We start from the raw sequence: 24507 nt of genomic DNA on the forward strand, positions 1-24507 counted from the left end.
TACAAAGGCATGATCCAAGTGTCCCTATCCCAGCACACTCACCTCAGAGTCGAGGACACTGGCGAGAACCTCGACGACGAGAGATGCGAAGTTTGGCACACCCTTCTCAGTGTTGCCCATGTCGTTGAGTAGCGATGGCTGGATGTAGTGCAGCATCTTCCGGATTAGGTTCAGGCTGGACTTCCTGTATTGCAAAGAGACCACAAAAAGTGAGAAAAAGAACTTGCAGAAGATTCTAAGGTATTTACGGGTAAACTACAACTTATCAAGAGTGCCTTATAGCGGTATTTTTTTTATCATACAAGTTCTTTGAATTTCTTGCTTCTACAGTCCACCTTTCAGATGCATGTTCCACTGTGTTGGCTTTTGCCTCGACGTGCCTGCGAAAAGTCTTCAGAGGGCACGGCATTCAACATTAGATGCACTACCGTATTTACTCGCGTAATCTTCGCACTCGCATAATTCTCGCACCCCCCACTCGCCCAAGAAAAATACGATTTCTTTTTTCCTCGAGCAATTATCGCACCCCCGAAAACTGCCGCAATAATGTCGTCTGCTCGTTCCAGCCACTGATGATGATAGCGCGTGCCATTTGGCGCCATCTCTTAAGCATCAAGCATACTATTGCACGCAAATTCAATCCAATCCAAGCTGAAGTGGCCAGTGCGCGTTGCGGCGTGTTTTGTATGCTGTGTCGGTAATCTTGGCACGTTATGGTGTGATACTGAAGCTACACGGCTGCTTCAAGTTGCAAGTGATAGATGACAACGGCACTAAACGACTGCAACAGGGCCGCCGGTAGGCCCTTCGGAGTCTACGAGTTTTGTTATCGCTACTGGCGACGGCAGCTGAAAGCCACCAAGACGCGTTGGGCCTGCCGTGAGCCTAAAACTGGGATTGATGGTAAACTTTATTTCGTCAGAAGGAAACTGCGGACGATTCTGTTAAATAGCCATAAGCCCAATACTGACGTCCTACGCTTACCTTTTGAGGGCTCCTGTTGAGCGACGAACGCTACCATTACGCCCGCAACACCCACAAGCTTTGCGTATGGTATTCTAATTCTCGACTATTTGCTTGCACTTTTTGTGTCTCAAATAAATCTTGCCTTGCATTGAACCTCTGCTTTTATTGTTGAGGTAACTCTTAATTAGTACTTCTCAAAGCTTGCTGTTAGTTGCTGGTGTGAGAATCCCGATTTGCGGCCACTTCGTTTTATTTTTTTTTCGCTCGGTACGTTTTCGTGAATAGTTCTTCCCGCGTAATTCTCGCACCCCCACAATTAGCATCGCTTTTTTGGCAAAAAAGTGCGAGGATTATGCGAGTAAATACGGTAGATGGCTGTGCACGCAATTTGCACGGCCGTCTCGGTTCGCAAACCTCAGTGCAGATTATCCCACTAGTAGGCCATGCTGTCTGCGCAATCATCCACTGCGATAATTGACATGCAGAGCGTGCAAGGACCGGCTGACTAAGGGAGGAGAGACGTAGTAGTATGTTGATCTTTCAGTAGAACAAGCCTCCTTCGATGTTCCTATACCCGAGTCTATCAAGATCATTGTTTTCCTATGGGAATGCAGATGCAAATAGTCGAGCCCGCTTATAACAAACCTGAGCGTGACGCAGCATCCGTTTGCTGTATCCTGAAGTTCATCGTAAATGAAACACAGCTTTTAAAAAAAGTTGCGAGTGAAAACACAAACTTTTTTTGCCCCAAAAAGTCCGTGATGCACGTGTTTCGAAGAGCAGAAGCGCTAAGAGCGGTCTCGAGTTCATTTGAAACGGCAGGGTGCTCGTTCGCTGAGCCCCGTGTCATAAGCTGCATGAGGCACTGAATCAAAAGTTTCGTCGTTCTCGCAATCAGATTCCTTCTAATCGCTCTCGCCACGTACTTCATTCACAATGCCCCAACCCATGCACGGTTCCGCAGTGTCAGCATCATCATCGGCCGTAATTAAACCATCGCAAGAGATGTCCCACCCGATCTCCCAGGTCGGAGTCGACGCCACACTGCCACAAATCGCCACCGCTGTTCGGAAGCTTCATGCTCGGTATCAGACCCGACGTCTACAAAGTTGGCCTCGCGAAAACAGTTTCGCGCGCATGTAGTCATCACCGCCGCCCACGAAATATTCACCATGTCCACAGCTGAATACCGGGACGCCCGAAGCGGCAAGTTGGCTGCCAGGTGGTCAACAGCTATGAGCAAGCGTTCCGCAACGCAGCACCGAACGCGCGGATGACGCTCAAGCCAAGCGGTCACACTTTCAACGTTTTGTTGAGCGACAGGAAAAAAAAAAACATGCTAGTCCTCCCCTCTGCCTTCATGACCACATACGCACACCAAGAGCGAGCAAGATGCGCACATGCGACACACATGCCAGAACGCGTGGAACAGCTCTGGGCCCGTTTCCAGTCAGAAAACGAAACTAATTCAAGCCAGCGTGGTGGGCGTCGCAAAGCAGTGGAGACAGGCGAAGGGGCTGTGACCAAGAGAGGAGGGCAGACTGGCGAGGGAAGGGCAAGGAGTTGCGATAAAGAGGGAGGATGCAGCGGAAGGGCGACCTTGAAAATCAAAACACAGGGAAAGGAGGCAGGTTGGGTAGCTTGCTTGAAAGGTCCATGAAACTCGCACGTAGAAAAACTTGGAAAGAGTGCCTGCGCGTGCAGAAGTCAAAGCATGGCCGCCTAGATCGGTGCGCGCGGGGGTGTTCGAAGAATCGGCGGTCATGGTCAAAAAATCGTTTTGTTGCACCGGCGGGTTTGCGTGGCCTCACGAACTTCGATATTTTGCAATTCGTTCCGCGCAAATTAAGAGCCGTTATCGCGCTTCCGCATGCGCGCGGAAAGCATGCCGAGCCGAGTGCGAAGAGAGCGAGAAGTCCTGAACACGAAACGAATCGCAAATTATCAGAGTCAGTGGGGTAGCGTATGTGCGTGCACTAGACGCAGACCATCGGATACAGTCGGTGGCTGACGATGATGGCAAACGGTCTGGTCACTCCAAGTCGGTGACGCCTACAACAGTACCAGCGATCAAAAACAGGGTAGATGGTTGACCGGTCTTCGAAAGATCGGTGGCAGTGTGAAAACACTGGCCTCGTCTGGCGATGCGGGGTGCTCAGAATAGAGGGGGACTAAGGACGGAGCGGTGCGTAACAAAGTGGTCGGGGAGGGCGGCAACTAGAGGGGCGCGGAGGCAGGGGCAATGTTTAACAATAAGAATGCATGGGCACCTCGCCGATGCCTGACTGGTAGTCGAAATTAGTTTCCCAGGAAGTCGGCAACCGCTGAACTCCATTCGCTGTAACCGATCAGCGGCACTCGGAGATGTTCGTTGTAAGTGCGATTTTGTGCCATTGAACCAACGTATATTTTCACGGTCATGCGGATATTGTTCGTTTCAAGCGAAAGTTCGATTTAAGGGGGAGGTGGCTTTGAAAAAAAACTTTTTTATTTGTTGACCTACAGCAATGAAATTTGGCATGCATACTCATAAATGTCTAGAATAGGGAAATATGCAGTTTCATCATGATAGCTTCAGTAGTTTTCAAGTTACATAATGCTACACGATCCAATTACATGGTCTGCTCGTGGAAAGCCTAGCGCTGCAACAAAACATGCCAGGAAGCTGCGAATGATGTTGATCTTTACTCAAAAGAAAGCTACAGGGTATGACACTCTCGGAATTTTTTAATAAGTTCTTGTTTTTTTTTAGAGATCATCATGGCTGCTGACACACATTGTCAGAAACAATGGCACAGACAAATCATCGTCTAGAAAAATAACAGGGCCACAAAACAGAAATTGAAGATTGCTGTACCCGCAAGCAGTGTTCAGGGATTCAGGGAAAAAAACAGAATCAAAATCGGTCCAGTCATTCTCGTGCTACTCTTTCCACGAGCAATGCACAATGTCCAAAACACACTTGTGAGAAAAAGCCTGTCGAAGTTTTCGACAGGCTTTTTTTCAATGAACTTTTTTGTTTCTCGTTGGATATTGATGAAAATTGGCACAGACACTAAGAATAACCTCAAAGTGCTTCCATAAAAATTTTGAAGCGATACCACGAATACTTTACGAGAAACAAATTATTTCTTCATTGAACCATGTGGAGGGGCTGAGCATAATGTCAAAAAAAAAAAAAAGCAGTATTGAGAAAGCTGCGTTTAAAGTTTCAACTTTTCTTTAAGTCTCTAAGACACCTAAAAATTGTGCTCTCAGGTTTGTCTTGTGATATTTGACTTCTTTTCATGATTTACTCTTTTTCATGAGTTACAAAGAACAAGTATGAATTTCAAACCAAGTTCTTTGTATGAAGGATTGGTGTGATAGGTATGACAGAAAAGATTGTAATTGAATAAAACCATATACTGAAATTATTAAACATACCTTTTTTTGTGCTGAAGTTGTAATTAGCGTAATTAAGTACTTGATTACAAATATTCACTGAACTTTTTTTTTATTTGGGGAGAAGTTTATTGCATCAGAAAAATGGATCACACCATGACGGCCTATGCCTTCTTTCTAAATAACAAAGTTATGGGCAGAAGACTGGTGGCACAGGAGTGTCTAGCAGTATAATTAATGACACGAAACGGGCATATCCTGATTCACACACGCTCTTTCACCGCTCTAGCCGTGAAACGCATCATCATACAGCCGGTCGCGGAAACTCTAATCTACAGCAATTTATTAACCTCGGAACATTCATAGACGTTCGTGGCGATATCAAGCACGGCTCCAAGCACGTCTGAATCGCATCACAAAAGCTTACTGACGGCGCTCCATATGACCGTGGGGTGCGCGGCCGCGTGGACAGTGCAGCCGGCGCGTAATGCACTTGCCGGCGGCGTTGATGACGATGCGCGAAATGTGTAACTACGGAGACAAAAAATCGCCACGCGCTGCACTTGGCATCGCATTTTCGAATGCGACGCGCGAAACTGCTAACCGCTGTTCCGAGCGATCCTTGGCGGTGAAGGGGGGGGGTGACGAGCTTGACTGTGTTGTCTGCTGCCGATGCGTAAAATGCCCGTACAATATTCAGAGGAGCTAGCGAGCGAGCAAGACACATTCCTTGCGAAGAAGCACGTCACCAAGAGTGCGCTTGCGCGTCGTTCCTGCCCGCAGTCTCGTTGTCAGCGGAGTTAGGCCTAAAGCAGACTCCGATGACGCGCCGCACTCGTAGACTGCCGCGCGCCCGCTCGTAGTAATCTGATCGTGCATCCGGTGCGGCCACTCGTAGTAATCAGATCGTGCCGCCGCTTACAGCTTCGTTGCTTGCGAAGAAGCACGTCGCCACGAATGCGCTAGCGCGTCGTTCCTGCCCGCAGTCGGCGGAGTTAGGGCTAAAGACGACTTCAATGACGCGCGGCGCTCGTAGACCGCGCCGACGCTCGTAGTAACCTGATCGCGCATCCGCTTACTGCTCGTAACTAAAGCGTAGTTATATTTTAAGTGATTATCAAGCCGTGAACACGTCACGAAGTGGCGATTTTCGAGAGCCATGTCCTCGCGACGCACAAGCAGCAGACGGACGATCTCCCGGAGCGAACATCGGGCCAATGGCGAGGCGAGCTGAGGCAACATGGCGGCCACGGCCAATCAAGGGCCTCAAAACGACCTTCAAACATTTGCTTTTTCCTCGCTTGTTGTTAAAGGGAGGAGCCAGCTGAGGCGGGAAAGTTAAACACGGAGAAATGCTCTATCCGATGAGCCCAAGAAGCCGGCTCCCGGCCCAAGCATAGCGAAGCTATTATTTTTTGAAAATTGCCGTTTTCTCGCCATTTCCAGAAAAATTTTTGCTACCTAGGTGGGTGAAACGAATTTTCCGAAGCACTTCTGCGCGGTTTTCAGTGTAGATATTTTGGAACCAGATAGAAAAAGGGTTCCAGAAACTGAAAACTTGAGTTTCAAAAAATCGATTTTTTTGCCATTTTTCGCGATCCCAAAGCCGCGTCCCCCCTTAAGTGGGGCCGTTATATGTGGGCTCGACTGTAGTGTGCTCCTGTTCAGTAGTACACTCAAAACTCGTTATACATAACCCAAATGTAACAAAATATGAGTTATAACAAAGTAAATGAAAAGCAGTTTAGTAATAAATGTAGTCTTAGGATATGCCTCTACAAATAATTTTTCGATATAACAAACTTATTTTCATGTATATCGCAACTTCGTTATAATGAGGTTTGAGTGTACCAGGAGAGAGGCTGCCGTATTGACAGTGAGGCAAGCTACTCACCTGACAGAGCGGATTAGAGTGTGCTGGAAGGTGAGGCAGAAGATGGGCAGCAGGCGCCGCAGGTAGACTGGTGCCATCTCGGGGTCCCCCTTGGGCTCGCCATCGTCCTCTGCCTCGCCGAGCGCAGCCCCGCTGGCTCCAGACGATGAGGCCCCTCCCCCGCACGACCTCTTCTCTCCAGGCGACTCCCCCACTGGGCACATCCACTCGCCTGCACGCACACACACAGACACGCACAAGCAGATATCAGCACTGTGTTGTCTGTGTTATCATAACTTTAGCCATAATGCTACAGTGCATTTGCACACACAGTCTGACAAAGTTGTTTTTACAGTTGGACCACTTTACAGGACAAACACCGTGGAGCAGTTTTTGCAGTTAATGTGAGCAGCCCCTTATAAAGGCGTGTTTACACTGATTTTGGTCTGTGGGCTGTCTTTAGGGGTGTCTTTTCTTCTGTCCTCAGCCTATGTACACTGCAAAGACACAAACAGTCTGTAGGTGGTCTCTGGTTGGCCAATTCTGTAGTCACATTGGAGGCACACGCCGGCTAAACTTGCACACCTGCACCTAATTTTCACCATGCTCCCACTCCGCCATTGTCCCTTTCCGGCTAAACAGCGCAGCCCGCCATAATCCGTGGTAACCAGGGACAAGGTAGGGGATACACAATAGTTTAGCGAAGAAAAGACTTCTGTTCTGGAGCTGTCTATGCAGACGCCACAAAGCCGCATAGAGGGCATTGTTAACTCCCCCAAGATTGCCTGCTTCTTCGTTTGAAGCAAAGACATGGGGTGAATTTTCGCTCAGACAGACACCCCGAGGACGGGCCTGCAGATTTTCGGTCTCTCATTCACTACACTACAACGAAATGTCTTTTGAGGCGTGGTCAGTGTTATCGGCCTAGTGTTTTCGTCGGGGTCATGTCAGTGTCGTGTCGCTCTAGTGTAAACGCGCCTTAAGGGGGCAGACTAGTCTTAGACATTTTTTTGTTTAATTCTTCGGTGATCTTGATCAAACTGCACATGATTATGCAGTTTTTTTTACTGATATCAAGTATTTATTAGTTTTCCTGTAACTCATCTTGTTCCTGATATAACTTAAGTTCACCTCCTATTGTTTAAGGGGGGGCGCGGCAAGTAAAGTGCCGATTTTGGTCAAAATATGCGATTTTCTGATTTATTTTTTTTCGTAATCTTCAGACCTTCAACTTCCTTGTTCTAAAATATTACAGCGAAACGTGCGCTACAAATCCCGCAAATAGTGTTTTTGCCGAGGCTAGTCGCCGAAAAGTGCGAAAAAAAAGCCCCTGAAACGGTGTTGTTCACGCCGCACAAACGCGCTAAGTTGTTGACTGTGGGCCGCCATTTTGGTAGCTTTGGAAAGAGGAGAAAGCCGGCTTCCCGATGGTCGCGGTCTCGTATTTCGCCGAGTGAAAATAAAAGCGCGAGGAGCAAGTAAAAAAACAAAAACAAAGAACGGCAATTGGCTGCGCGGGTCACGTGGTAGCAGGCGCGACCTCTTACTGGTCAAAGCTGCGCCGCGCACCTTGGCAACCTTGGAAGCGCGAGCGCATCTGCGGCCGCCGCTTTTTTTTTACCAAGCTTTGTTTACATCGGTGGTCTCTTCTGAGTGCTTGCTCATACTGCGGTGCTATGTTGTCGCAAAAAAAGTTCCGCAGCGTCCACAAGTACGGCAAGCGTCGGAAAGCTTGGAACAAAGGGCAGACGACTGCGGCTGCCGCCCCAGTCGCAGTTCCGGACGGAGCATGCTCTTCAAGCGTCACGGAGCCTCTACTCAGACCCTTCGCTGATTGTTGTGAGGCCGAGAGTGTGGAAGGTGCCACATCGTCGTATGTCAGACCGCCGGATGCCGTCGACCGTGATGGACGCTTTCGCGAACCCGATTGCGGTGGCACCGCGTCGGCAGCCGTTGCAACTCCGGGCGTGCGCGCGTCGAACATTCTATCGCGAGTTTCGGCCCAGATTCCGAGCAGTGAAGAAATCGCGCAGCGGGCGCAGACAAGGCGGGATGTTTTGGATGCCGTAGCATCGAAGTCCGCTTCAAAGCGGAAGCTCGAGCTTCTGAACGAAGGCTGCGACGAAAATGACGGCGGTAAGGACTCCACATTCTTCATTGTAAATAAGAAGATGCTGAACGGTCTGCTTTCGTCAGTAAAGTGCAACAAGTGCGACGAAGGGTCGATACGCCTCGAGACTACGCACTGCCTTGGACTCGCGGCGAGGATGGGACTTTTTTGTGACAATTGTGGCATAGTGAACAGTGCGTGGTCGTCCCCGAGGTGCTCCGGGCAACAAAAAACGAACCCCTTTGAGGTAAACGTGCGTGCTTTGAGGGCTGTGCAGTCAGTTGGCAGAAAACAATCTGCCATAAATGACATTTTTTCTGCGATGGACATTTCGCATCGAGCACTGCACCACAAGTCCTACCAGAGACTGCAAAGGAAGTACAGCCACCCTGCCACCACATCAGCTGCCACCCGCATTGAAGCAGAAAGTGCACAGAAGGTGCATGACATTTACAAGGACCTAGGAGGAGTGCCAGGCAACATTGACGTCATTTACGACGGCACGTGGATGACGAGGGGGCACAGAAGTCATATTGGCGTGGGCTGTGTAATCGAGCTGTACACAGGCTTGGTCTTGGACCACTGTGTCCTGTCCAACTACTGCCAAGGCTGTGCTGTTGGCCCCAAGCCAGGTGACGACAACTATGAGGAGTGGCTTGAGAAACACAAGCCACAGTGCCAAAAGAACATTGATGCTAATGCAGGCCAAATGGAAGTAGAAGCAGCTAGGATCATGTTTGAAAGATCGTTTACCAAGTACAAGCTTCGATACATCAATGTGCTCTGCGACGGTGACAGCCGTACGTACCTTGCCCTCACGCAAGACAAGGTGTATGGCTACATGGTGATTAAGAAACAGGAGTGTGTGAACCATGTGAAAAAAAGAATGGGCACTTCCTTGCGCAACCTTCTTGATGAGCACAAATCCAAAGGCCGAGGACTGAGCATGGGTGGCAAAGGCCGGCTGACGCAGGGCCTGATAAAGAAGTTGACGAATTATTATGGCTGGGCCATTAAGAGCCATCCCAATGATGTTCCTGGCATGGAGAGGGCCATCATGGCCACTTATTACCATGTAACATCCACAGACCAGGATCCACACCACGACCTGTGCCCAAGTGGGACTGACTCCTGGTGCCCGCACAATCAGGCATTGGCCAAGGGAGAGCCGCTGCCGCCTCACAAACATAAACTGCCCCCTCACGTGCAAGTGGCACTGCTGCCAATCTACAAGCGCCTCTCGAACAAAGAGCTCCTTGAAAGGTGTGCGCAGGGAAAAACCCAGAACGCTGTGGAGAGTATGAACAGCCTCATTTGGTCACTCCAGTCCAAGAGCCAGTTCGCGTCCCTTCGAAGTGTGGAAAGTGCAGTTGCAGATGCAGTCTGCCGTTTCAATGGTGGCTGCAAGAGTGCGCTGCAAGAGATCACTGCTCAACTGGGCTTCAATCCAGGAGACTGCTCTTTGCGGCGAGCAGCCGAAAAGGATGCCAAAAGGGTAAAGAGGGCTCAAAAGGCGCATTGTTCCACGACAAAGAAGCGCAAAACTGGGTTGCGCTCTACAGAGGCCAAGGCCACAGCATCTCAGGATTACTGCCCAGGAGGATTCTGAGTGTTTTAGGCATGTTGTGAACTTCCAAACAAGAGTGAACTTTCAAAGTCAGTTTTCTCAACTCTTGATTTTCGCCTATGTGCCTTCGCTAGAACATCTGTCATTTTCTAACAAAGACTGATAGAGTCGTTCCGTTTTTTGCACTAGGCTCAGGAGGCCTTTAGCAGTGCAATAAAGCTTTATCTCTCTTCTTACTCATCATTTAAAATTTTTAGAACACATTTTATAATTACTGCGATGTGTGCGCAAAACAACATCCATGTTTTGGAAATTTTATTTATGGTTACAAGAACTAGAAAAATCAACTAATAGCTTCTTTGCACAAGTTGATGCTTTGGGAACATAATAATATGAAAAAATAATTTCATTTAGCAATAATTATCTCTTTAAGTGTGAAGATCATTAATTAGTATAATTATGCTTGTAACTCAAAAAGTACAAAAGGTATTTGAAAACGGTTTTCATATTTGGAATCCTCACAATCATCCACATACACACACCAAATTTCATCACAAACAGTACATTAATAAAAAAATTAGTTTTACTTGCCACGTCCCCCCTTAAGGCTGCCATAGAAAAAAAGTGCTTAATTAAAAGTGATATTTAAGATATTCCAACATAGAGCATAGATTGAAAGTATGCAAGCATGTTTTTTTGTTTTTAGGCCTTTCATGGTTATTTTACAGTAAAGTGAGTTATCCATTTTCAAAAGCAGTTGGAATTGTGTTACAATTTTGATGAGTAATTAATTAAAAAGGCTTGTGCTCTAAATTCTGCTCCCGTACTTGCATTCTACACACATACAGATTTCCATTGCAAAAATAATCATTTTTGTACCTGCCCTAGCTGCAGAAATATTGAGGCCTCAAAATTGAACAGTCGTAAATTTACTTTGAGAAAAATGGAAAACACACAGCTTCTTCAAAAAGCAACAATCATGGTGTGCAGGTTTTGAAATCCTCATAAAGATGCTCATAAATTCGTAGCAGAGCTTCTAACACAGGTGCCGACAGATTATAAGAAAGCCACAAAGTCGGTTCCCCATTTTTTTGCAGGTTATGAATGCTAGCACCAAGAATCTGGACAGTTATATCGACACTACAAAAAAATTACCACTTACTGGTGTGTGAAAATTTGCACAAATACAAAAATACTTGCAGAAACCAAATATGTCAATTTTTTAAAAAATGAAATTTTTGGTCACGCTTTGGTCACGTTTTGGTCCCAAAGACCAGTCTGCCCCCTTAAAAGCAGGCTATCATGGCCTCAATTTTCGAGTGGCCCCTATTTTGATGTAAGCACACTTGTGTCTCTCATACCCCATTGTCTCCTACACTAGTGTTTTTTAAAAAGAGATCCAGGTGTGTAATAAAATAAAATCACTAGGGCCTGATTAAACTGCGAGGCACGCAGTCTCTACAATGGAGTGACTTTAATGCAAAGCATACTGAAGGCCCCAAGCATGTTTTTAGAAAGGTGTTATGCAATATCAACTGTGGCTGTCAAAACAGGAGATCGGGTATGTATTTAAAATGTTACGAAATTTAGGGCCACTGAGCTGGCTGCAACAAAATTGCTTGCAGGCGAGTTTACATTGCCCACTCTGTAGAGAAGAGCTCATACTTCTGGGTTTCCCAGCTTTAATAACAGCAAAAGTTGATAGAATGCTTCAGGCATTCACTTGTACAGCAATGGAGCCATCCTCAGTGACATACAGCAAGTTTCGTCGCAGTAGCGCCACGTCAGGATTTCTCTTACATTCAGTGCTATGACTGTGGCACCATTGAAGAACTACCAATGCTACTATAGCTCATCAATTCAGAAACAAGGTACGGGGGAACACGACGCACTCAAGCAATACACGCAGAAGCTTTCTTTATCTCAGAAGTTCAAGGATTACTAACTAGTCCAAACATGCACATTGCTAAGTTATATTCAATAACTATGTTGGTAAGAATGCGTTCAATTAAAAGCCCACACGCACACGTGTGCAGAATGCACAGAAAGAGTCCAGCAAGCATTACCGGGAGACTGCAGAATGGCAGCCACTTCCCGGTGGCCTTCGTCGTTCCTCTCGCGTGCCTTGTCCAGGGGCGTTTTCCCGTCCTCGTCGCGCAGGTCGGGGTTGGCACCGTGCCGAAGAAGAACCTGCGGTGGTCATTTGGGGAAGGACAGGGATGTAACAGCCAAAATAAAATTTTTGGAGCACTAAAATCTAAATTTGGAGCATGTTACAGGATAATTTTTTTTTTGTTAAGACAAAAGATCAAATTTGGAGCAGTATTAAAAATAAGGCTTAAATTTAGAAAAAAAATATATATGTACAAACCATTCAACATCCCCTAAATTGTGCAGAGTGAATATGAGCACTGCTATTTGAATAAACAAAGTTTTGAACCACCCCACTCAGCAAACAATGATAAAGTCAACATTAGAGATTGCCACGCTGGTCAAATACAGACTGAGGATTCAAACGTGGATCTGCCAAACTGGCGACCTTAGCGATGGCAAAAAAAAAAAAAAGGAAAACTGGCGCACAGTTTTATTTCATTTTTTTTTTTAAGGGCTGCACAAATGTTATACACTGCTCCAAATAATTGCCAGTAACTTTTATAGACGTCAGCGATCATACTAGTACTCACAATTATTATGCTGCATACACACGCATGAGTAATTGAACGAATGTGCTGTGTCCCGTAACTAACGCTAACAACCCCTTCCAAATATTAAAACGCTTTTCCGCAGGTTACCGGTGTACTGTGGCGAATGTGGTATTCTCCACGGGTTAGAACAAGGCCAAGGGATGTGCGAACCATTACAGCCCTTCAACCCGCCCCAGCCCCCCTTCCCCCCCCCCTTTTTTTTTTTTCGTGATGAAGTTAGGCTTGAGGCACATCTCAATTCGCTTGCCAGGCGCATTTGACTAGATAAAGTAACACCGGCACACGCCCATTGGCTCGGCGACAGCACCGCTTATATTTATTTATATATATATATATATATATATATATATATATATATATATATATATATATATATATATATATAGCAACGTGCCGTTGTTATGATAACGCAACTATGATTGTACTGCCAGGGGTGGCTTTCGATTGTGTCCGCGATGATAAAATATAGTTTTGGTATGCGACAGTAGCGCAGGCGTCGACTATGGATACGAAAAAAATCTGGGAAATACGTGCAAATTATTCCAGTAAATACAGTAAACCTTCTTTTCCCCTTATATTTTGACCTGCAATAAATTTGCTAGACATGCGTGGCACATTACGCAGGGCTTGACAGTTTGTGCAGACGGCCTATAACTGCAAGTGGCAGTTAGGATGCGACTCGTACCACGCCTATGTGTGAATGCTTACTTAAATGCCACTGACAACCCCTGGTAATCAAGAGTACCAGACCGGATAGAAGGCAAGCATGCCAGGGGGGGAGACAAAAAGTCAGATGGGAAGATCAAATTAAGAAGTTTGGGGCGGGGGCGGGTGGTCAGGGTGAAAACAAGTCAGGGTGAAAACATGGGGAGGCCAATGCAGTGCATTAGGCATAATCAGGCTGATAATTATACTCCGAATGCCCCAGCAGCAACGTACGAATTGCACATCCTGCATGGTAATACAGCCTGTGGCCACTGAAGTCAACTAGCATGTGACTACTTAAATTGCAGACCAGGTTCTTTCCGAGCTCTAGGCAAGCCGCGGTCCAAGTGACCCCAGTTTAGCCAACCCATGAGCAGACAGTATATTTTTCCAATACAAATGAACCGCAATAGGTTGCACCTCGCTAACCATACTGCACTCCTGGAGTAAAAAGCGAAAATTTAGGGCTCAGTAATGCATTTACTTCCATTTCCGATATCTGCAGTTCCTGCTGTATCCGCCACAATTTTCACTCGAGCACTTACATCTAAGCCAACAGGCTGGATTTGCAGCAACACGATGCGGTCATACTGAGCAACTTTTAATAACAGTAGTGAAATTTAAATATTGCATTTTGATCGACGAGTACCGACCATAGCTACATTTCGCTACAAACGTTTTTTTGTCTTTCTTGTCAATGGAAATCAAGAGTGCTGCTAACCTTTACAAAGCTCTTTGAATTTAGGATCAGCAGTAAACAATAATAAAAGTAGAGCGCAAAAAAAAGACGAAACACGGGAGACAAGTAGACAGACCCTGTCTACTCATGTCCCGTGTCGTTTTTTTCTTGCGCTTTACCTTTATTTTTAAACAATGCACTGATTCGCCCAGCAACGCAATCTATTCAACATGATGCAGGGAACAAGAGGTCAGCAGAGGAGCTCAGGAAGAAGTTAGAGATCGTACAAAAATTCATGCACAAACAAATGTTAGGTGCAACATAAAGAGAGGGAAAGAAGAGGGTGCAGGTTAGCAGATTAAACATTGATAGTCAACATTAGGCCAACATTAAGGTGGAGAAAAAAAATGAAGCTGGAAGAAAACCATGCAACGCAGAGGGTGGATGCTTAGTGTCTATCACAGATACAGAACAGGTGCCAAAGCATGCGCAGCTGAGGATGGCAGAGCTTGGAGGGGCAAGATGAAATCGTGAAGAAATTCACACACATGTACAATTTAATCACAAAATACAAAAATCGCTTGCACGAAACTGCCTTTTAAACAGAACGCCATCGTCACAGTGTTGGTTTTGAGTTTGCCCAATGCCAAGTCATTTATTCAACAGCCCTGTCGTACTTGCAACTTCGCATGAACGCAACTGCGTGTGTCACCATCGACCCTTCATCGTTTGTACAGCCACCGAGCTTGAGGTTCAATAAAGGCATTGAGCGGTGGCGATTCGTCGCTTGTCTACTCAGTTGTACTTTTACCAATGCTGGCCGATAGGGCCACAATGAAACAAGGACGATAATAAACATTAAAAAACGTGCCTTAAGGTTCCTTGCTATTTGCACGCCGTCGGTTGCTATTGGTATCTGAACCTGTGACTAACTGACTTCGTTATACTTTATTTCCACCATGGTATGTTTATGTTGTCTTCCTCTATGCAATAAAGCAATTGTATCTCTTTGAAGAAACACTTTGTTTGCCTGTAGCTTTGCTTATCAGCTAGTGACAAACCAAACACACCATCTCGGGTTTTTGAGATTTTAATCAACAGAGAATTATTTAAGGCCCTGTTTGAAAAAAAAAAACAGTGAGGCTCTGTTCGAAAAAAACTTCCATAAGGTTCAGTTTAACAGAGAATTCTTCCATGTTCCATTATACACAGGTCATTTATACGTTCAGCAAAGAATCACCAAAGGTTCTGTTCAAGAGACAGTTTACTGGAAGACGAGGTTATCAATGGCAAGACCGGGTTAATTCAAAGGGTCATCCTGCGGTGCACACTCACAACAATGATGACGACTATTAATCACAATGCGACAGAGAGAGAGAAGCACCGCCCACCTTGGCCACACCAGGGCGGCCAAAGCAAGCGGCATAGTGTAGAGACGAGGAGCGCTGGCCCTTGTTTACATCAGCGCCCCTGTCGCAAAGAAACTCCACCATCTCCTGGGTTCCAAAGGCCGAGGCCCAGTTGAGCAGCGTCTGGCCCACGTCGTCCATGAAGTTAACCTCGATGCCTGCAACCAATGAAAGATATCCAAACTTATTTCCCCACAATTGTGCAAACCATTTGCATTTTTAGACACTCGTACACAAGAAAGGTACTGCAAACTCTCGTGTGGAACGGGATTCCTCACAACAGGTTTCTTGCCATTTCTTACAATTCCTCAAGTCCACGCTACATCTTGGTACGATGTCATGCAAACTTTACACAGAAGTGAATTACCTAGTAAAGAACTCCAAAGGCCCCAGAAACTCCGTCACAAAGCTGTTCAACTGTAGCCCGTGCATAAAGTCACTGTTCAGTTACCCACAATCCCCAGTTTGCACTGTCGGCAAAAGAACAGTACTCACCGCCCGAGTCGATGGCGTCCACGAGGGCATCCGTGTCCTTGCTGCGGATGCAGTCGATCAGTTGCCGGTGGGTACGCTCGCCCCCAGCACTGTCAACCCTACGGAGAGAGCTCAGCCGTGTGGAGACCGACGCCACTCCGGCCTTGGGCAGCGCCTTGCGGCCCTCGAAAAGCAGCACCAGGAGAAGGTCCACCAGGCGCATCGTGTCCAGCACGCACCTGTGGGGACAACAGTAATCGGAATGACACTTTTATTGGGACGCTAAAAAGAAATGCTGTATCGTGTAATATTGACAAACTGTATTTCAAAAAAATACACCAGTCAGTTTTGTTGAAGGTCATTACGAGAAAATTTACAAATGAGAGTTAAAATTTGTCGTGCTGTCTAATGGGCCGCACTGTTATGTGCTAAATGATGCCATGCGCTTGCATATTGGTAGTGGTCCCAGTGTCCAGTCTTATTGTGCGCACTTCGGAATGGAAGCAAAAGTTCGAAAAAGTCTGGTCACTGTTTCTGACACTGTCGAAATTCAGCAATATTGACAAATTTTGTAATGGCAGCATAATAAGTCAGTCAAAGGGCCCATAGAAGCTCTGTGGGCAAATCAGGGTTGACTAATGATCAAATATGAAAACATGGCAGAATTTGACAATGTACGAAATAGCAACCCAAGTGAGGTAGATTACTTTTCTTTTTTTCTCAATGACTGAATGAAACCATAAACAAACATGATGTCCTTTTTCTCTCCCACTTTTTTTTATACAATGCACTGTCGGTGCATGTAACACTGCGTGACAATTTGGCCACATCTGGTTATAATTTGCATAATGACAGGCCCTGGTCAATCTTATGAACACCATTCCAATATATCAACAAATAAAAAACCATTCCAATATCTCAACAAACAAAATTTGATCGCAGCAACAGCTTGTTTGGGAATTCACGCTTACCGTTCATCTCCTTGAAGGGCAGACTCAATGGCATCGGGAAGCTCTGATCTCAGAAGATCCTGAAATATGCAGGCTTGCGTTAATAATAATAAATATTATACATGGTTGAGATGAAAAAAGCTCAAGTGCTTATCCTGTACCAGTCTTTGAAACAGTCACTTTTTCTTTCACCATCACCATTTAGTGCCAAAAAAAGAAAACCAAAGCAGCGCCATTTTGTTGTTAATGCTGTTGCTGATGCACTGCAAACAACGTGAAAATGTATAACTGGTGCTTCATTGTACAAGATTTGGTGGTTTCAGCTTAATTTCAATTCTGCACTCAATATTGTATCAATAAAACTTGGAGCTTTCAAGTAAGTTTTTTGACGATACAGCATTTTTTTTCCCCTTCTATCTACGAGTTATTTTCCAACGTGGCCCATTACCTGTACTAACATTCACTGAACACAAAATAGAGACAGGCTATCTTCTGAATTCATTCACACTACACACTACAATACTTACATGCGTTATGGCTGGTGATCCTCTGCAGAGAGTAGAAAGCAGGCTTATGATGGTAGACACTGTCGGTGAAGATTTGGGCTCTGCCGGCGCAGTGGCTGGTGCAGGTGTGCCACCACTCTGGGTTCCACCTCCGGATGGAGGTGCCAGCAGCGAGGATGCTGGTGCTGCAGCATGAGCCATGCGTCCCAAGAGCTGTTGGACCAGGCCATGCTCGGCCAGGGGTGCAGGGTCCAAAGACCTTCGCATGAAGCGGTCGGCCAGCGAGGCAAAGCACCGGAGGGCGCCATCGGACACCTGTGAAGTGTTGAAGAACAACACCTTGTTCTTCTTAATGAAAACTGGTAGAGTTCGACATTCCAATTCCAATGTTCCGATTTAGAGATGCCATACTGGAAGGCTCTGGAAATTTTAACCACCTGGAGTTCTTTATATATTTGCATTTAAACCTGAGCACATGGGCTTCTGGCATTTTAACTCCATTGAAATGCGGCCACGACTCAATCCCGTGACGTTCGGTTCAGCAGTCGAGCCCCATAACCAGCTAAGGAGGTGTCCTCCTTTTGTGTATGCAATAAATGCACGGTGGCATTTTCAGTACTTTAATAGCACTGTTACAGAGACACGTGACTGCGCAAAGTTAACACTAGCACAGCAGTGGTCGCACTTCGTAAGTGCACACCGCAGACTTCATTCTGTTCTACCTCACTCCTTTAATCTCTTCACCAACCCCTTCCCCTTGCCTCGTTTCGAGTTCATTCTTCAGGCTCAAGACATGTCAGATCGCTTCAATTATTGCTGTTATTATTTCGAACACTGCCCCAAATTACTGCTGGAAATTAACAAAGGGTGACAACTTGTGGGTAAGTTTCTTGGAACTCAATTATGCCCTTAATCTGGTCAAAGATCTGACACTTTTTTTTTACCTTTTTGTGCGAAAACCCCGCCTATGTTATGATGTAAGATGCTGGTTTTTTCTGATTTATAGTGATCGCATGAGGTCTGTAACATGCTGCAGATATACTTTCTTTTTATACCTCTGACTGAAATCAGACTATCTTGACCGGGATAGACTATACTCGGGTACAAGTAGAGAAAAAGCAGCTATTCGCCATCAAAAGCCCCCTGACCAATGGTGCCATTGTGTCATCGCGATGTCAGAGCCGACTGCCTCTGCGCTGCCCCCACAAGAGGTTTCAAAAAGCATGTCCAACTAACTCCTCCACTAATCAACTGATTGGAGACTTTTTTTTTTTTGTATAACTCTTCCTAAGCAGCACGTCACCTCTGAAACTTGGCAGAGGCCCATTAACAAGGAGTTAGCAGAGTTCCAAACATAAAACGCTTTCAAGTCTGAACTATTCTTACTGGGATGAACCCTTTAACACTGCTACATGGTGAAATAACTTATCAAAACACGACTCACGTGCGTGTCCTCATGCCGAAGTAGGAGGGAGAGGGCCTCGACGCAGGCCGGAAGGCAGGCATCACTGGTGTCCACCTTGCCGCACAGCCTGGACACCACAGCCATAGCCGAATGGAGCGTGTCCTTGTGGACCAGGGAGCCCTTGTCCCGGATGAACGACAGCACACACTGCAGGCCGCCCGCTTCAAAGACGGCACCGGCCTCCCGGGTGCAGATGAGCTCCAGCACCTGAACAGCACCAAGTCAACGAGTTGTAGTGTGCCATCCGCCATTACTGCACCAAACTTCTGATGTCAGCTTCGAAGATTACAGTAGCCTGGAGATTAACTTTTCGTGAATACTGCAGATTACCTGTGCTGACTGACAAAGAAGAAATACATGAGGCAGACAAGCAAAATAACAAAAAAGAAATAAGCAAAGAGCACCTAAGCAGTCATCGATCAGAGATATTGACAAAGTGTCAAGAGAGCGTATAAGCTGACACGTTGGTGCAAAAAACGAAGAACATTTTTGAGCAAAGATCAGGTGGAGCAACGGAGGAGGATTTATGGGTAATCAGCAGGAAAGTCGAAGCACACATACACTAGAATCTATGTACTTGGGAATCTCTTAAACGGAATCGCTATTTAGATATTACTACTGCCTCTAATAAGATTGGTTTGACACTTGAATCTTACAAATATGTTCATCTTTCAGTAAGCAGAACTTCTGTAAAACAACACATCTTCCTGGTCCCTTCAAGTTCCGTTTAACGCGAGTCTACTATATATAACATGGTATAATGCAAGAAACGAAGGATTGAAGTTTATGATTAATTCAGGCATTATTTCAGTAATACTGGCTTTCTAATGCAAAACTTGAACAATTACAGTAAAAGCTCATTAATTCAATGTCAAGGGGAACTAAACTGTTTGAATTGAGCAGAGCTCATTTGGGCAGGCTGGCGCTAGAATCGATGGACATTGTGCATTGTGCGGGCAGAACTTAAAGAACCTACTTCAGCACTCGTCATTGCAAACAAGGCGCTGATAAATGTTTGTGGCCGGTGAATTCTTAAACTAAAATCATGAAGCTTTAAACAGCAAACAGTTACTAGTAATTTGCATTTTCTTGTGTTTCTATTGTTGGGACTCCATCATTTGTTGCTTGCGCAAGAGCTCCAGTGCAGCATCCAAATTCTTATCTGCTGTGAAACACTGCTGTATCGTTTTACACCTCTAGCAAATTTAGTTCGGTTCGGTTTCACAACATATTCTGATCGTCGTGAGTCTACTGCAAGGAGAGACGAAAACTGGGGACTCCTTATTCGTAGTATGTGATGTGGATAGCAATGTGTTCTGCACTAGAACCAAGGCATCAGTTCAAGTTATGTTACTTAAGCTTAAGTCAACGAGCTTCTACTATAATTGGAGACTCGTCACAATGTGAGCATAAAATTTCCACATGCACTCAACGAGCTATACTTAGTTACAAGCTAAGAAAAATAGGTAGGTGCACCCAGAAAACCACAGTATGCCTGCCATTGACCTGTGACGGACAGTATTTCCACTACTGCCGCAAATACTTTTTCTAGTCTCGTGTGATTACTACCTAAAACAGTACACTTGGATGCGTGTAAGCATGTGAGAATGCCTCGCGAAATTCACTAGGATGTCCAATTTCCCAACCTAAAACTTACAACACGCCAACGTTGGTCTGCAAGTCAGCTATATGATATTTCGAGGAAGTGCTTGACATCACAAAAATGAGCGAGTGCTTTTGGACAATGCACTTGTGCAAGTTTCCAGTGGGATGGCAGTAGGTGGTTCTTAAGTTGGTGAAGAGTACAGCAGACACGTACGCACCTTAACGCACTGCTCAGCGAGGTCCTTGCTGGTGCGCGAGGACACGTCGGCAACCACCAGGCGGTTGCACATAGCCTTGACGGCGCCATCGACGGCCACGATGCGGCGGGTACACTCGGCCGACACGTCAAGGTAGTAGGTGATGGCCCGGGCCGTGACCTCGAGCACATTGTCCGGCGCACCCTCGTCCAGAAATATGCGGCACAGGGCCGGGAGGAAGGTGCGGGGTGGGCAGCTGCACAGTGACAAAAGGAGAGAGAGAGAGAAAAAAGGTAAGTTTTGATTTCGTGCTCTTCTCGTCGGTTCTTGCCACGTACTCGTCAAACTAAATACTGTAGGGAAAAATCGAGAAGAACCCTTGAGAGCTACCGATATGGTAACTTTGATCAGCGAGCCAAAACAAACGTACGTGAATCATAATGCAGTGCAGTGCAAAAAAAAAATGGACACCAAATGAGCGAGAGAACAAAGACACAGTGCATTCTTCCAACTAGAGTTTATTAGATTGGGACGCACGAATATATGCACAGGCAAAGCAAGAAAAGATAAAAACTAGGAAGGAAAAAAAAAATCGGGTAGAAAAATCAAAACGTGAAAACTAAACAAGGGCCGATAAGACACACGAGCACTAACACTGCCCACTTTCACCTTTTGATTATTTTTTTCTTCCCAATATTTTTCTTCGTGGTTTTTATCTTTCTTGCTTTGCCAGTGCATATATCCGTGCGTCCCAATCTAATAAACTTTGGTGTCTGTTTTTTGCGCTGCACTACATTATGATTTAATAGTTCCAACTCGCCAACAAGCAACGTTGCTAAATGTATACGTGGCTTCATAGAAGTAATGCAATTTAATTCAGCCTGCCCCATCAAATGCCGGCTTCCGAGTTTCAAATAAAACACAAAACAAATTGTAGTGGGAGGCCTCCTTGTTCACTAGCGCAGTAAGCTTTTGAGGTGACACTGTTGTTTAAACCCGCGTCTTCATATTTTCTTTTTCAATATTTGCTATTAAATTGCCATAGACCTGAACCACACATTACACAACACTTCTTGTACCAAGCGCACAAATCCACAATTTCTTTAGAATTCCCGCTGCTCTCGGAAAAACAGATAGCAGTACTCTCGTACAACTTTATTATGTGCAAGTATATTTGGGGAGAAGGAAATAAAAACACATCGAAATATTTTTGTTATCGGCAAACTGTCGTGCTCCTGGCACACACATGACAGAGCTAACCACACATCCCAAGCAACGTTCCAGTATTGTAATGGTCAAAGTGCCACTGTACAGGTTAATATTCATAATGTAGCACAACGAGTCAACGAACACACAGAACCACTCACCACAAGCTCTACAGATAATTTTGTTAGTAGCGCCAAGCGCTACAAACAATTCTGTTAGTAGCGCTTGTGGTGTGGAGTTCTGTGTGTCCATTGCGTCTTTTCGTGCTACATTACGATTATTAGCAAGCGCCAACTAGCCGAAGAACAAGTTCTTCTGCACTTTACAATATTTTACCTGGGACGTATGGGTGCCGCCATCTTGGGCTTATGTTAAGCCAATGTTTTTTTTTTTCTTTATGCTGAGACGTGAATTAATAATGCCATGAAACATCGCATGCACCAGCACAACCATTTTCATCCATATGTGTCTTCCGTAACATTGTTCGTTTCGTAGTTAAGGATGCAATACAGAAAGGCCAACAGCCCAATGTGTCGGCACTGAAACCCATTTGTAAACTAGTCTGTACCGGGCATTTCGTTTTTAACCGAGAAATCACGTACGCCGGACATCACATGAAGATCCGGAAACGACACCGTCATTACAGCCTAGCCAGACCACACACAGACAACACTGCTCCATTGTTGCAACCTCAAGGCAGCAACAGCGCAGGATAGTGCAGACTTGTTTATACAGAATCGTAGGAGCGCCAGAGAGCACATACCACAGGAAGCGATCAAGCTCATCCGTTTATAGAAGGCAACCTCAGTCTAAACGAACTACAGCACGCAGTACACAATGAGCAATGCTCTGCGTTTTTCACGGTATGTAGGCGCAGCAACGGTGTGAACAGACACCCCTGCCCACGTGAGCAGTAGCTTTCCTCCCACGAAAGGGAGCGCCGCCATGAAACGTCCACTGCACGTGGTAAGATAAGAGTCGTCCCCGCGGGTCTTATCAGCGCGGTCGTCGTCCATTTCATCTTCCGATTAGTCAGTCCTCTCACCGGTCGGGTCACCATCCGGCACTCTCGTCAGAGCCGCAGCATGACGACCTCGCCGCAGAAGCAATGAATCAGAAGGGACAATTGGGCGACATGGTGCACGTCCACGTTAAGCGAATAATAGCAAGACGGAAACAGGAACAGAAAAAAGCTGTAGTTTGTCTTTTCTTTCCCATCCCCGTTTTCGTCGCGCTGTTATTGGTTTAGGACAAGTCCTACGGCCCCGGACAGTTAACTAAAATTATTTCAAAGGCTCGACGCAATAAAACAGCGATATTAATAATGATTATTATGGATACTGAGCCGGCGCGTAACAACGAATATTCCGGATTTAGCATTCGGCGTAAACGCGCATCACTTATCTGTCAAGTTTAAAGCTCTTCGAAAAATTCTTTTACACATTTTTTACCAAGGCGAAAGCTTTGGAGGCTTAATCGAACACGAAAGGTGACCATCGGCGTGAGGATGTCACAGATCGCCAATATTTGTGACGTCATTTTTGTCACATAACGAAGTTATTACAAGACATCGTCACTTGACCATAACATGGGCGATCCCGGAGACAATGCTAAAGCTACGCGAAGTGCAAAGCTTGAACCACGTATTTGATGAACAATGCAGCCCCAATCAAAATGATACAACCCGGGCGGTTCAAAACGTTCTCGTTATCTCATTGTATAATCAAATCGTACGTAAGCACGCCCGCGTTTATCGTAGCACCCGCCCGTAGCAAGGCTGCACCGGTCGGGATTTGATGAAACGGTTTATCGACGCTAAACCAACCGCAGTACGGCCACCTACCAACCGCACACCCTCAATACATAACCGGGCTTCCTAACTCGCCGAGTACACCACGTTCCCCATCGAACCTCGTCGCTCAACTGATGAAATCAGTCTCACGCCCCACACACGCTAAGCGTAGTTCTCAGCACGATGCCCCGGCACAGCCTGTTTTTCATATAAACGCCCCCCCCCCCCCCCCCCCGCTCCATCAAAACGAGTCTCCGACACACTTACCCCCCTAACCCCTTCTAACAAGGGCCACCCCTTCCCGTACCCGGACTTCTTCAACGTCTACTTCCCATGTTCCGATCGAGCCGATGCGATCGCGGCCAGCGGAGGTCTTCCCCCTCAGCCACTCTCGAAATGCCGCCGCCAAGTGGTGCGGGCACGGTGTGCGCGAGAATAGCCACCGCGCAGCGAGGATGCAAGCCGAAAGTGCGCCGCCGCTTATCGGCAGCCGACCGAAAAGCAGCAAGCAACCAAGCCATTTCTTCCTTTGAGAGTCAACGACCGACCGAGGATGAAGGGGGGCGAGAAGCAGACCGGCCAAGCCCGTCGATGCGGGATACGATGAAACAACAGTCGTCTCCGGCCTCCGTCGTAGTACAGTCATGCAGACATAGTGGCAGCGGTGGTGCTATATAAGCGATGGTGCCCGCGCGGGCGCAGTGTACGAGCGGCAGCGGCCATTAGAGGGAACTGCGCAACAGCGGCCAAATCTAACGGAGCGCGAACAGTCGACGAAGTGCCGTTTCGTTCGGCAGACTGGGGCAAGGCTGGTGGCGATGGTGGATGTGCGCGCTGCCGCTTCTTCTGGTCCTGTGAGCCATTTCGTACACGTAACTAAAGCAGGCTGTCCGGGCCAAATGACCAACCACTCG

At 46.3% G+C, this 24507-nt stretch overlaps 1 protein-coding gene across 1 annotated transcript in view; it reads right to left on the reverse strand.

Moving 5' to 3' along the window:
- Ufd4 (ubiquitin fusion-degradation 4-like) overlaps positions 1–24507 on the reverse strand; it is a 163437-nt gene that overhangs the window by 74588 nt on the left and 64342 nt on the right. The window contains exons 2-10 of the mRNA XM_037418885.2: positions 20617–20851; positions 18773–19000; positions 17350–17643; positions 16844–16902; positions 15894–16111; positions 15381–15556; positions 11967–12090; positions 6245–6455; positions 43–184 (exon numbers count right to left, since the gene is read on the reverse strand). Of these exons, the coding sequence (XP_037274782.2) occupies positions 43–184; positions 6245–6455; positions 11967–12090; positions 15381–15556; positions 15894–16111; positions 16844–16902; positions 17350–17643; positions 18773–19000; positions 20617–20851 (1687 nt within the window). The remainder of the gene's footprint in view (positions 1–42; positions 185–6244; positions 6456–11966; positions 12091–15380; positions 15557–15893; positions 16112–16843; positions 16903–17349; positions 17644–18772; positions 19001–20616; positions 20852–24507) is intronic.

This window comes from Rhipicephalus microplus, chromosome 6 (assembly GCF_043290135.1).
Source record: "Rhipicephalus microplus isolate Deutch F79 chromosome 6, USDA_Rmic, whole genome shotgun sequence".
NCBI lineage: Eukaryota > Metazoa > Arthropoda > Arachnida > Ixodida > Ixodidae > Rhipicephalus > Rhipicephalus microplus.